Source organism: Bicyclus anynana, chromosome 27 (genome assembly GCF_947172395.1).
Source record: "Bicyclus anynana chromosome 27, ilBicAnyn1.1, whole genome shotgun sequence".
Classification (NCBI taxonomy): domain Eukaryota; kingdom Metazoa; phylum Arthropoda; class Insecta; order Lepidoptera; family Nymphalidae; genus Bicyclus; species Bicyclus anynana.
The window spans coordinates 177688-190320 of record NC_069109.1 but is presented as its reverse complement, the minus strand read 5'-3'; the positions used below and the strand labels follow the sequence as shown (position 1 = coordinate 190320).

Sequence of the window (12633 nt, the reverse complement as noted above, 5' to 3'; positions counted from 1 at the left end):
CAGAAATAAATTTCTGCAGGATCGGCGAGTCAGTCTTGCTTGCTAACATGTTCAAGATCCTATTGGAACTCGCCCGCAGTCTTGCTTGGAAGGATGACTTCCGTTTTCTTTATGTGTAACTGCTTCTCATTTGGATAGTATTTGAGTGGAGTGCTCTTACTGAGTAGGGTGCTATCACTGAGTAGGGTGCTAGTAGTGAGTTAGGTGCTGTCATTGAGTAGGGTGCTATCACTGAGTATGGTGCTATCACTGAGTAGGGTGCTAGTACTGAGTAGGGTGCTATCACTGAGTAGGGTGCTGTCACTGAGTAGGGTGCCAGTACTGAGTAGAGTGTTATCACTGAGTAGGATGCTATTACGGAGTAGGGTGCTATCACTGAGTAGGGTGCTACCACTGAGTAGGGACAGGGTGCAAGCGGCACTCACCGTCGGCGTCGCTGGGCGCGGCGTGCGCGCACTTGGCGGCGGCCACCATGTACAGCGTGTCGGGGATGCGGTGCGCGTACCGCTGGCGACGCGCGCGCGCCAGCTCCGCCTCCGGCACCGCCTGCTCCTCCAGCAGCGCCTGACACACCACACGAATAGTAACTACGACCAGTGCCGTGCACAAGCATGCCGATCAGGGTATGCACTAAGCACACACTGCATTTAAAAGTATTCAGAAAATAACTCTTAGGGTATGCAGTACTTAAATGCATATATGAAGTGCACGCCGCTGACAACGAGTTGTATGTTATTAGATGATTCTAATAGTCTAACAGCTGAATTAGAAACGATCTTCACCCGTCTGTTTACTAGATGAAAATTGTTTTACATCAAATTAAATATGTCAATAAATATAATGCCAATAATAATATAAAGTCAGTCCATGATACGATTATAAAGACGATCGCTCAAACACGCTCCACAATAATTCGCTCCTAACATGTGACCAAAGACATCTGGTGTAGAGAAATAAACAAATTCCAACCAATAGCCGTTCAACCGAAAACGCTGATATATTTTCCATTGCGTTGTGACGAACGAGATGGGATAACTCCACCGCCTTTGGTCGATATTTAGTCTATTGCTCTTCACTTGGTCGTGTGCTAGGTTGTGGTCCTTCGAGCCGGATGATGGCAGCGAGGGTGTATACCTTGATCTCGTCGAGGTAGGGCAGGAAGCAGCGCGGGGAGCGAAAGGCGCCCCGGCCGAGCCACGCGTCCGCCGAGGAGCCCTGCTCCAGGTGGGGCGGCGCCGTGATGATGCCCCGTCGGATGGCCTGCGACACATAAAATATTAATATAATGCTTTGCTATTAACTTAGAGCCAACTTTTTTATGTTTAGTAGACTGGTCCAGCAAAACTCGTAGCATAAATAAAAAATAGCACTTCAACACATTCACTTCGAAATTCATTCGAAGGACCAATTGTTATATAGATGCAACAATTGGTCCTTCGAGCCGCATACCTGCTGCAGCACGTCGCAGTCGGGCGGCAGGTGCTCCAGCCGCAGCAGCGGCACCAGCGCCGCCACCGTCTCGCGCAGCGCCGCGTCGTCATACGACACATCAAACACCGTCACTTGTACAGATGCAACAATCGGTCCTTCGAGCCGCATACCTGCTGCAGCACGTCGCAGTCGGGCGGCAGGTGCTCCAGCCGCAGCAGCGGCACCAGCGCCGCCACCGTCTCGCGCAGCGCCGCGTCCGCCGGCGCCCGACGCCCGCGCGCGCGCGCCGCTCGTCGCGCCGACTGCGTCGTGTGCCACACCACGTTCGGCTCTGCACAACGTAACACTGACATAAACACTCTGACTTGCTAACATTGGAAGGAAGATTGCTTATTGAAAGATTATACACTATTTTTCGTTTTTTGGAACCTGAAGTAAGACAAGAAACAAGTACAAGAAGTATTTATACACATATGTTATTTGATTCGAGTGTAGTGTATATGGCGGTATGTAGGAATGTAAGAACGCAATGACCCACATCTTTCTTTGCGGTGCGTGGTGACTGGGTCGGTGAGCGGGTCGGTGAGTGGGGCAGAGTGTGGGGATGCACCAGTGTCGTGACACACGTGCCGTGTGTGGGAGGGTGCCGGCGGTCGTTACCCGCGGCGTGCGGCGCGCTCGGCCCAGCGCAGCACGCCGCGCAGCGCCTGCGCCTCGCTGGCCTGCAGGAAGGGCGAGGGGGCGCGGGGGGGCGGTGTGTGGGGATGCACCAGTGTCGTGACACACGTGCCGTGTGTGGGAGGGTGCCTGCGGTCGTTACCCGCGGCGTGCGGCGGCTGCGCGGCGCGCTCGGCCCAGCGCAGCACGCCGCGCAGCGCCTGCGCCTCGCTGGCCTGCAGGAAGGGCGAGGCGAGCGCGGCGGCGAGGGGCGCGCGGGGCAGGCGCGCGGCGGCGGCCGAGCTCATGATGGCGGGGAACTCGTCGCGCAGGAACCGCATCGCTTGCCTGACACACGGGACAAATCATTCTACAACTATCGAGAGTGTTATTCATATTAATTTATTTCGTAACACAGTTAAAACTCACGTGATACAACGTCGGAGTATGCCCGATTAGTTTCTAACTTATACGGGGTTCTTAGTTATGAGCTGGTTCTTGAAATGCGGCACGATACAAACTGCGACGCAGCGGCGCGCGCGGCCGCTCGCAGCGCGCTTTAAGAATCGTTAAGTTAAGGTTCGTGAACGTCATCTTGATTGGACCCGTCATCTCGTGAACGAACCGAATTAATAATATTTTGCACCAAGTTTGTTATTTGCAACATCAAATTACTAAGCGCATCCAACCAAGGTCCTGGTAAGGGTTCGAAACTAGTCGGTCATATTTCGACGTTGTATTACGTTACTTAGGGTAGGAATAGGGTAGAGTAGGGGTGGGTAAAGTTAGGATAGGTGTAGGTTAAGGGTAGGGTAGAGTTAAGGTAGGTGTAGGGTAGGGGTAGGGTACAGTTAGGGTTGGGTTAGGGTACAGTTAAGATAAGGGTAGGGTAGGTGCAGGGTAGGGGTAGGATAGGAGTAGGGTAGAAGTATGGTAGAGTTAGGGTGGGGCAGGAAAGAAGTGCACACAAGACAAAGCGAAGCTTGACCGGGTCCGCTAGTCTAACAGTATACAATGTTAGTATAGATCAGTTCAAGGCATTCGACTTTGTTGACCACGCTATATTGTTATCTAAATTAGATAAGTATGGTATACAAGGTATTGCTAACGATTGGTTTAAGAGCTATTTGGGGGAAAGAAGGCAGTGTACAAAACTCCGTAAAATAATAAATGGTGAAAAATTAGATGTCAAATCTACTTTTATCATTAACTCCCCTGGGGTTCCACAAGGAAGTATTTTGGGTCCCGTATTATTCTTAGTATACATCAATGACTTGCCAAATTCTTCTAAACATCCCTGTATATTGTTTGCCGATGACACCACTCTAATTATTAAATGTAAAAACGAAGATACATTTGAGTCTGATATAAATTTTACCTTCAGTGAAGTAATAAAATGGTTGGAAAGAAAAAACTAAAAATTAATATTGACAAGACTAAGTTTTTTTGTATTTAAAACTAATAGGGCCAGAGAAACCCCGATTTCAACACAATACAACAACTTAAACATCGAAGAAGTTAACAATCATTGCACCTGTGCAGCCAGGCGCTGGCGTGCGGCGCGCAGGCCCAGCGCAGCACGCGCGGCAGCGTGTCGGCCGACAGCGCGCGCGCCGCCGCGTCCTCGCAGCCCTGCGCCACTATCGGCATCTCGAGGAACCTGCGCACACACGGCCATCTCACTGTCCACATCTCAGCAATCATCATGATTAACAACCCATATTCGGCTTACTTTTGAGCACGAGTCAAAAAAAAATCGAAAATGTAAAGGCAACTCAGACTAAATAGATAAAGACCTGCCTCGCAAGACATTATTTTTCTATCAAAGTATATGATCAACGACCTTATGCGATTATAAACAGTCTCTATAGAATCGATGTTCCATAGTTTACAATCGCGTCCGTCAGTTAAAAACCTCCGTAAAATACCTTTTTGTGTAGTTAAATGGTGTAAAAAACGAAAAAAAACCTTTAGTTTAGTATAAGATATGTATGAAATCTAAGCTCGTTTTCGTTAGAAAATGGCAGAAAATTTTGTTCGTGAATTTGGGTGCGATACTAGTCCTTACGTATTTAGTCTGAGAAAGGCAACAAGTGGTCCTTCGAGCCAGACAGAACGTACCGCGCGATCTCGTACAGCTGGAAGGCGTCGTCCAACATGGCGGCCGGCGAGCCGCGCGACACGCTGCCGCGCAACTGAAACACGCCGCCGACGGTTTGTGATTGACATTTCAATATGTATTATACTGATTCTTAAATTATACAGTGTAAACTCTATATAACAACACTAAAGGAACTGTACATTTTATAGCGTTATAAAGTTGACTTTATTACAAGCTGGGATGATATAGCAACAAAAGAACATACACAACTTTTCACACTAAGTTTTCACTATATTTAATATTACTTAATTGTTGTCGGTGTTGAGAGTGGGTGTAACGCTATATAGTGTACCATTGTATGGGAGGCAAGCTGAACCAACCAAAGCCATGTGATATCGACGCTTTAGCGAGTTTGTTGTAAAATCGAGGGACGTTACATGAAGTTTACATTCTAATTATTAATTAACTAGCGGACGCCCGCGACTTCGTCCGCGTAAAACTCGATGTAAACTTTCAACTACCCCTACCCTACCTCTACCCTACCCCTAGTCTACTCCTACCCTGCCCCTAACCTACCCTACTCCTACCCTGCCCCTACCTTGCCCCTACCCTACCCTACCCCTTACTGAATTTTTTATAAACCTTACTATAAACTTCACGGAGCCCGAGACCTTTCCAACGAATGCAAAACCGTGGAAATCGGTTCGTGCGTTCTGGAGTTATAGCGTCAGGAAGGAAAACCTGACTTATTTTTAATATAATGGTTTTAACAGATGATCCTTCTAGCTTGGTGATCCACTGACTCCAAAGCAGCGCTGGTATTCGTCTGATCCACTACAGTAGTATGCATTCCTTTAGTTAAGAGCGATAGTTCCAAAGTACGTGCGAGGTGCTCACCGTGCCCGTGCTGCCGGCGCTGGTGCTGGAGGAGGGCGACGACGAGCTCCTGCTGATGAGGGACAGGTCCACCTGCAACACAACACACACATTGACACTGCACACACACGTCTGTGTATTCCAAGAGCGTATGATAGTTAGACTTAGGATACTGAAACTAGAGAAATCGCTCAGCAAATTAAAAAAAAAGCGTGACTTTACTCTTTTAGATCGACTGTCTAAATAGTGTATGTTGTTTCGTAGCATACACTATCTATAAGTCTCAATACTAACGCCTGAAAAGTGAAAGGTGCGCAACCGAGGTGCAGCAGGAATAGCGCACAGTGAAGGTGCGCAGAACAGGTTGCGCACAAAACGTAACGCTGTCATTCGTTTACCGAACGAAAATTTTACTGCCCATATTTTTTTCATAGGGGGGGCTATATATGAAAAAACGATTCTTAACTTCCCCCCGTCGCCCGCATATCACGGGAGTGTCACCAACGAACGTGCTAAGCTACAGTGAAGCAGTACCTGGTCGGTGTAGGCGGCGTGCAGCAGCGCGCGCGCGAAGCGGCGGGGAAGCACCTTCTCGTCCACGAACACCGCGCCCCCCGCGCCGCCCGCGCCCCCGCGCCGCGACATGACGCTCCTGGCACACAACACACTGTCAGTTGACTGGCTTTAATTTTCTGTCATCGAAATTAACGAACCGCCGGAGAGTGTAACGGATGCCTTCTCCCAGCGCGCGTTGCGAGCAGCTGCGCGTCGCGCCGCCGCTTCGCAGTTTGGATCGTGCCGCGTTGCAAGAACCAGCTTGACTGAGATGACTAAGGGCCCCGGGTTCGAAACTAGTCGGGCATACTCCAACATACTCACGTGAGTTTTAGCCGTGTTTCATAATCAATTAATATTTTTTGTAGAATCCTATCACTACAGACATACGGTTCATAATCGCTCGTCCACGTCGAGTTGTTTACCATTTGAGACGAATTCAAGGCGTTGTTTACATTGAATTTCGTGGAATCAACAAACAACAACAAACGTTTCCAGAATGGTCTACACACATTCTGACGTATAAATACGCGTCGGAGCGGACGATCGGGCAGTTGACATTCGGACTTCGGAGCGAAACGGAATAACATCGAAGTGATACAAGCGATACAATAGTGAATTCGGCTACGATTTTGTACGTGTTTTGTACTGGAACACTATCAAAATAAAGTATAACCTTGAGGAAGTTTCAAATATTATCATCCTTTTTTATAAACCATGTAATCAGTACTAATTGCTGTGGACACGACTTCTAATGAGATAGCGTTCCTCAATAATTTGAACAATTTAATCAGTTAAAAAACCATTAAGTAAACCATCGGGCGACTATCACAGCATTTCCGTTAAAATTACCATATCGCGTTGAAAAGACATACTATTACTAATCTTCGTTGTGCTATCTACTTATCTATTGTGAAGAAAACCAACACTCCAGCGACTTTCCCACTGAGAAGACTACGGACCAGGCCTGGCTCCACGGGACACTATTCGATTCAGGTCAGTGTTTGCAGCATAGTCTTTTACGAAAACACAACGAATTGCCTACGTTTGGAAGTGTTTATTGGTACTCGGAGTGGAATAAAGTCTTATACGAGTCATCAGTTTCATTTCAAATCCTCAAACCCTAGTTCATAACAGTATCCATACTAATATTATAAAGCTGAAGAGTTTGTTTGCTTGAATGTGCTAATCTCAGAACCTACTGGTCCGATTTGAAAAATTCTTTCAGTGTTAGACAGCCCAGTTATCGAGGAAGGCTCTAGGCTATATACAATCCCCGTATTGTGACGGGAACGGGAACCACGCGTCAGCAAGTGTACCTGAAGAAGCGCGAGCGCGCGGCGAGCAGCAGGCGGTGGCACGGCAGCTCCAGCGCGCTGCGGAACCCGTACGAGCTCACCGTGGCGCCCTCCGCCCACGACAACCGCGCGTCACACAGCTCGCCTGTGGGCAGTGCCAGTGGTCAGTGGTCAGTGGTCAGTGGTCAGTGGTCACCCAGAGTCACAAGCCTCGGGCACTGCTCGATGTACTCTGTTACTATGTTTTGGTAATGGGGATGATGTCTAGGTTTGAATATATTGATTTTTATGATACATTCGGGTAAATAAGGTCAATGTTAACTAATTTATACATAAAAAGCTAAGATTGTCTGGATATTTGCAAAATAAATAAGATTATGAAATTTCAAAATCTATTATAAATCTTTTATCATAATTAGATGAAAATTCATACAGTTTTACCATCCTTACATTCAATGTGACATTTTTTAATAGCTCAACTATACACATAAACACAGAAATAACAAAGATATTAGTAATTTTGTTAAAACGCCCATACAAATCTTACGATCATTATGTACCTACGACGTCATTAGCTTGTACCATTTTGTATGGGGCGTTTTTCAGGGATCGCAAACCTGACCCTTTAAATCCCTGTAGCTCCGAAAGTAATGATCGCAGATACCCTGTTACTTTTACGTTAAAATTGCTTTACTATTAGTATACTATTAATTTATATATAATTTAAAAAACTGTCATCATCCCTACTATATTGCATAAAGAAATGCCGCGGCGGGCGCACTGACCGGAGTCGAGCAAGTAGCGCAGGTCGCGGTGCAGCGCGTCGGCGCAGAAGCCGAGCGCGTCGGCCAGGCGCCGCAGCCGCGCGCCGTCCACGCGCGACCCCGCGCCGCACGAGCAGCGCCGCACTGCGACACGCGACACGACACTTGGTTATTGGGACACTGACTAATTACATTTAACACTGTTGGAAATAGTAGTCTGAGACGGATATAACGTCGCTCGCTCTCGTGTTAGCTCGTGCCGACGATAGGTCGTACGGTTCAGTATGCTCATGGCTTTCGAGCCGTCCACATTTCTTGTTGTGTAATCCTTTATGGGTTGTTATGGGATAGGCGGGGAGAGTGACTTAGTGAAAAAGGTAAGTGTTAGTTAACAGTGCTGCATGCTCTTTTTATTTAAAGAGTATGTAGCATTATGCTGAGTTGGATCCGTTTACTGGGTTGTGCCACACATCGCAGGATAATGTTAAAGAACAAGTTGTGTTGTGTGTGTGCTAATAAAGCTTTTTTTTTTTTCTTTCAAAAAAACTGTCAAGGGCCTTGACCTTTACCACTGTAACCTTTGTTCGACATTGATTTTCTTATTTTTGTAATCCACTTCTGAGTCTACTAAAAATAATTGAGGGTTCAATTGAGGGGGTTGTTATAAATTTGATGTTTCTGTCTGTCAGTCTATCTGTGGCACCATAGTTGCTGTTGCTGAACAGATGAAGCGATTTTAATTTAGCTTTTTTTTTGTATTAAAGATTTCTTATGTGAGAGTATTCTTAGCCATGTCTGATGAATATTGGATGAACCGTTTAAAAGTTATTAAAGATGATAGTGGGGAAGAATAACTGAATGTCTGCAAATATACTCGAGTGGGGTCTCAAATTAAAGCGCACTGAAAGAGAATTGATTGAGAGTGTTATTGACAACTTCATGTTATTCAGGAGTTTTAACAAAATTTTCAATTTCATTATTTTCTACATTTGTATGATGATCATGCCCCAATTTAGACAGTTTTTTGAGAATTGGAAAATGACTCACTTGTGGAGTTCTCTACACTGATGATGTCCAGGTCGGCCTCCGTGTTCATGCCTCGGTCCCAGCCTGACAACAAAATGACATCATTATTACTGATATTCTACTAAAGAACCACATGCAAAGTAGTTTATTCATCAAAAATACCAACACATATTAAAAAAGACATACAATTAGAAAGAATTTGTTTTGATTTACCCAAGGCGTTGGACCTAGTGCATAATAGACTATTTAAATTATATTAATTTACATACCTATCGTCGTCGTTATCGTCTGCTGGCGGCGGCCCGCAACTTCGTCAGCCCTCTGTAATCTGTTCCTCTCACAAAATCCGATATTTGCAGACGTCTACAGACTACGAGCTACCTCCCAAATTATTTCAATTATTAACCTTTTGCTTTTTAATATTTTAGGTTGGCTAATCTATAAATAATGATGCAGAGTTTAAACCATCTCCTAGTATCGCTCATTCTGGGGTTCTCCAGGGTCCACCTCTTGGACTTACACTTTTCAACATCTTTATCAATGACATTGAGTACACTCACCGGCGCAAGAATCGCAGGTGGCTAAGCGAGGCGCGGCCGAACCCGCGTACAGCGTGAGCAGCACCGCGTCCGCCTCTGCGCGCGACAGCGACCCGCCAGCGCCCTCCAGTGGCACGCGCACACAACTGGAACAACAACAAAACACTTTTAAACACACTACCACAAAACCAAAATCACCTCCTCGAAAACTCCTCCAATAGACAACACTTACAGTGTACAACACAAACACCAAATGTGACATCTATGTGTATCTAAGCGAAGGAATATGAATGAAGCAGATACAACTGCTTCATTCACATCATTCCCACTATTTGATTGATTGACTTACAATCTTACCGATTAATGCTTACCAATATAATTGTTTTTGTTCCCATACCAAGCACATTAGACTTCATTTCTTTGGACTTCTGCCTGCAGGCACGCCATTTCTTTATAAGGAATGGTTTCACTCGAGTAGTACTCATGAGACTATGGGGATAAAATATATGACACTCTCAAATAACGTGGATTTCTAGTGGTAAAATAATTGGGAAATTTCTTTCTTTCAAATTCAGTTTAGTAGATCCAGAGATTACCCCTACAACCGGGGTTTCCGGCGCATTAAAAATCATGGTGATCCTAACCTCAATGGTAATGGTACAGTCGTAGGCAGTCACTCACTTGGGGTACCTCTGCAGCAGGTCGCGGAAGTAGGTGCAGCGCGCCGCCAGGATGACGCGGTGCGCCGGCAGCGCCCAGCCGCCGCCCGCCACCTCCACGTCGCACCACCACCTGTCGGCACCATGGAAACGTAAGATGAGTATTCTATTTGATCAGTAAGCGCATTTTTTATTAAGAAGAACTTCCAATATCAGAGATGTTTTATACAACAGGATCGAACTTCCCATTACTACAACTTGCATTTGATTGCTTATGTGTAAAGCAATGCAAAGAAATCGAAGCGAAGAAGTTGCCGTTTATTCCTAGAGTTAGTTAGTTCCCTTAGTTTTTGCATCCAAATCACGTGATACACACAGTCAAACGCTCTTTCGAAATCCGTGTAGGTATCTATATCGAAGTATGTTGGGATGAAGTGTTTTGTCGTTTATAAGACAGTATTTTGTCACGTCTGGTTTGAGCTTATGAATAAGAACGTGTTACGTCGCTAGTCCGCACATTTGAGACCTACAGGCGAAGATTCAGTCACGCGGTTAACATTATAATGATGGTTGATGGTATCACCGGTCGCGGTAGAGCGCGGCGAGGTCGGCGTGCAGCGCGGGCGCCGGCTCGCGCGCCAGCTCGGCCTGCGTGGCGAGGTCCCGCAGCGCCGCGCCCGCCTCCAGCTCCTCGCACAGCAGGAACACCTCCGCCAGCCGCCACGAGCTCACCACCGAGCGGATGAAGCGCGCGTGCTCGCACCCTGACACACACGCACACGTGACAGACAACATCACCACTGCACAGTAGACACGCTATAGGGTCGTTGACTCATCTTTTAATATAAATAATATTAGTTTCATAAAGTACGAGCCGTGTTAGCCCAGTGGATATGAACTCTGCCTCGGATTCCGGAGGGTGTGAGTTCGAATCCGGTCTCGAGCATGCACCTCCAACTTTTCAGTTGTGTGCATTTTAGGAAATTAAAAATCACGTATCTCAAACGGTGAAGGAAAATATCGTGAGGAAACTTGCACACGCAGAGAATTTTCTTAATTCTCTGCGTGTGTGAAGTCTGCCAATCCGCATTGGGCCAGCGTGGTGGACTATTGGCCTAACCCCTCTGATTCTGAAAGGAGACTCGAGCTTAGCAGTGAGCCGAATATGGGTTGATAACTAACTAACTAAAGTACTTGGGTACTATAAGGGTACAGAATATACCAATTTCAATTAAAAATAACAAAAGATTACTTGAGAAACTCAAGATAAAAATTGCATATTTTATCTATTTTTTCATGTGATATTATAAGGTTCTTTGTGAGGTACAAAACCCTAAAAATGGTCGCGGATATGAAATTATTTTAACCCGGACGAATTCTAGTGTGTCCTTTAGTTTCTCTATAAGACCATTGACTGAAAGTTGAGACTGTAAATAAAAGAAAGTAAAACATTGTTCACCTCGGTCGGGTCGCGAGTCCCGCGGGCGGCGCGCGGCGGCTGCCAGGCGTCGGCGCAGCGTGCCCAGCGCCGCGCCGCCCGCCTTCTTCTTGCGCTCTCTGCAACACACCGGCAATGACTCACCTCCACTCACTAACCTAACCTAACCACTTCAAGGGTTCACTCACTAACCTAACCTAACCTAACCACCTCCACTCACATCAAGGGTCGGCTGAAGGTATGAACTTCAAGGAACTTTCGAATTTTATATTGTATAGGAACTACTATTCTAAACACGTACACTATTCATACACTTTATTCAAGAAGTATTGGTGTTACAAATAAAATACTGGGGTTGTTACATAGATTACGTAAACAGCGCACTCGACACGAGTGCGTCCGCTCGCTATTCAACGTTGTCGACGACTGACTCAGGGTGTAATCAGTCTGTACATTACGACCTTAGTACAAATTGCATATGCCTCCTTGGTACACTATTTGCTCAATAGATGGCGCTTTAAGGCACTTTGACCAGCTGGATTCTGAGGTAATCTTAAGCCAGGTATTAAAAAAAAAATATAACCTTTGTGCGGCTTGTGACATTTTGTTTAATTTTGTAGACGAAACGGTTTTATTTCTTCTGCTTTCTTCATGGTGTTTTTTTGCGTTGATCTTTCCCGACGACTTGGCTTTTTTTTATGGATTTTGGTGACTGTTATAAATCGTTTTGACCTGTGCTTTACTTTGGATTCCGAGAACTCTGTTATATATATCTTATCTTGAGATTTAGTAGAGTTCTGTTTTTATTTTTTCGTGCAGATTTTTTACATTTAATTGGTGTAAGTCAACAAATATATTGTTAAGCGGTACCACTAGAGGTTTTGACGAAGATGACTCTATTCAAAGAGACGGAGTTGTTTATGTTCACAAAAGGTGAAACAATAAATAATTATATGTATCCTATTTGTGTTTTTATTATTTGTATCCGAATTCCTAAATAAAATAATCATAGAATTAAAGAACAGTTAAAACTAATAGGTAAACATTATGTTTATGTCTCTATGGATATAGGTATATATACGTAAATCGACGCTCATTTTATACTTATGGGTATATCTTATAATTTTTGTAGTTCTCTATCTGCTCACATGATGGCGCTAAGCGAAGATGGCATCTGAGGACTCTATACCCTATAATCAATGTACTCTATGGACTGACTCAAAGATTACAGTGTATTATTGGTAATAGATAGGCTACTCTATTTTTTTTCGGAACGCCTGTGATAGCGC

General features: G+C 45.4%; 1 protein-coding gene across 6 annotated transcripts in view; it reads right to left on the bottom strand.

Moving 5' to 3' along the window:
* The window catches only part of LOC112056045 (BTB/POZ domain-containing protein 7), a 37396-nt gene that overhangs the window by 20903 nt on the left and 3860 nt on the right, over nt 1-12633 (bottom strand). For 4 of the 6 annotated variants that reach the window (XR_008252224.1, XR_008252225.1, XM_052890125.1 and 1 more), the window contains exons 4-18: nt 11366-11463; nt 10490-10670; nt 9929-10039; nt 9269-9393; nt 8730-8792; nt 7704-7826; nt 6940-7063; nt 5600-5717; nt 5087-5158; nt 4210-4283; nt 3623-3770; nt 2252-2436; nt 1602-1762; nt 1135-1260; nt 426-564 (exon numbers count right to left, since the gene is read on the bottom strand). Coding sequence is in view for 4 of the 6 variants with exons in the window: in XM_052890125.1 (XP_052746085.1) it covers nt 426-564; nt 1135-1260; nt 1602-1762; nt 2252-2436; nt 3623-3770; nt 4210-4283; nt 5087-5158; nt 5600-5717; nt 6940-7063; nt 7704-7826; nt 8730-8792; nt 9269-9393; nt 9929-10039; nt 10490-10670; nt 11366-11463 (1848 nt within the window). In the remaining 2 variants the exon portion in view is untranslated. The remainder of the gene's footprint in view (nt 1-425; nt 565-1134; nt 1261-1601; nt 1763-2251; nt 2437-3622; nt 3771-4209; nt 4284-5086; nt 5159-5599; nt 5718-6939; nt 7064-7703; nt 7827-8729; nt 8793-9268; nt 9394-9928; nt 10040-10489; nt 10671-11365; nt 11464-12633) is intronic. The other 2 variants (XM_052890127.1, XM_052890128.1) reach the window with 2 other exon arrangements.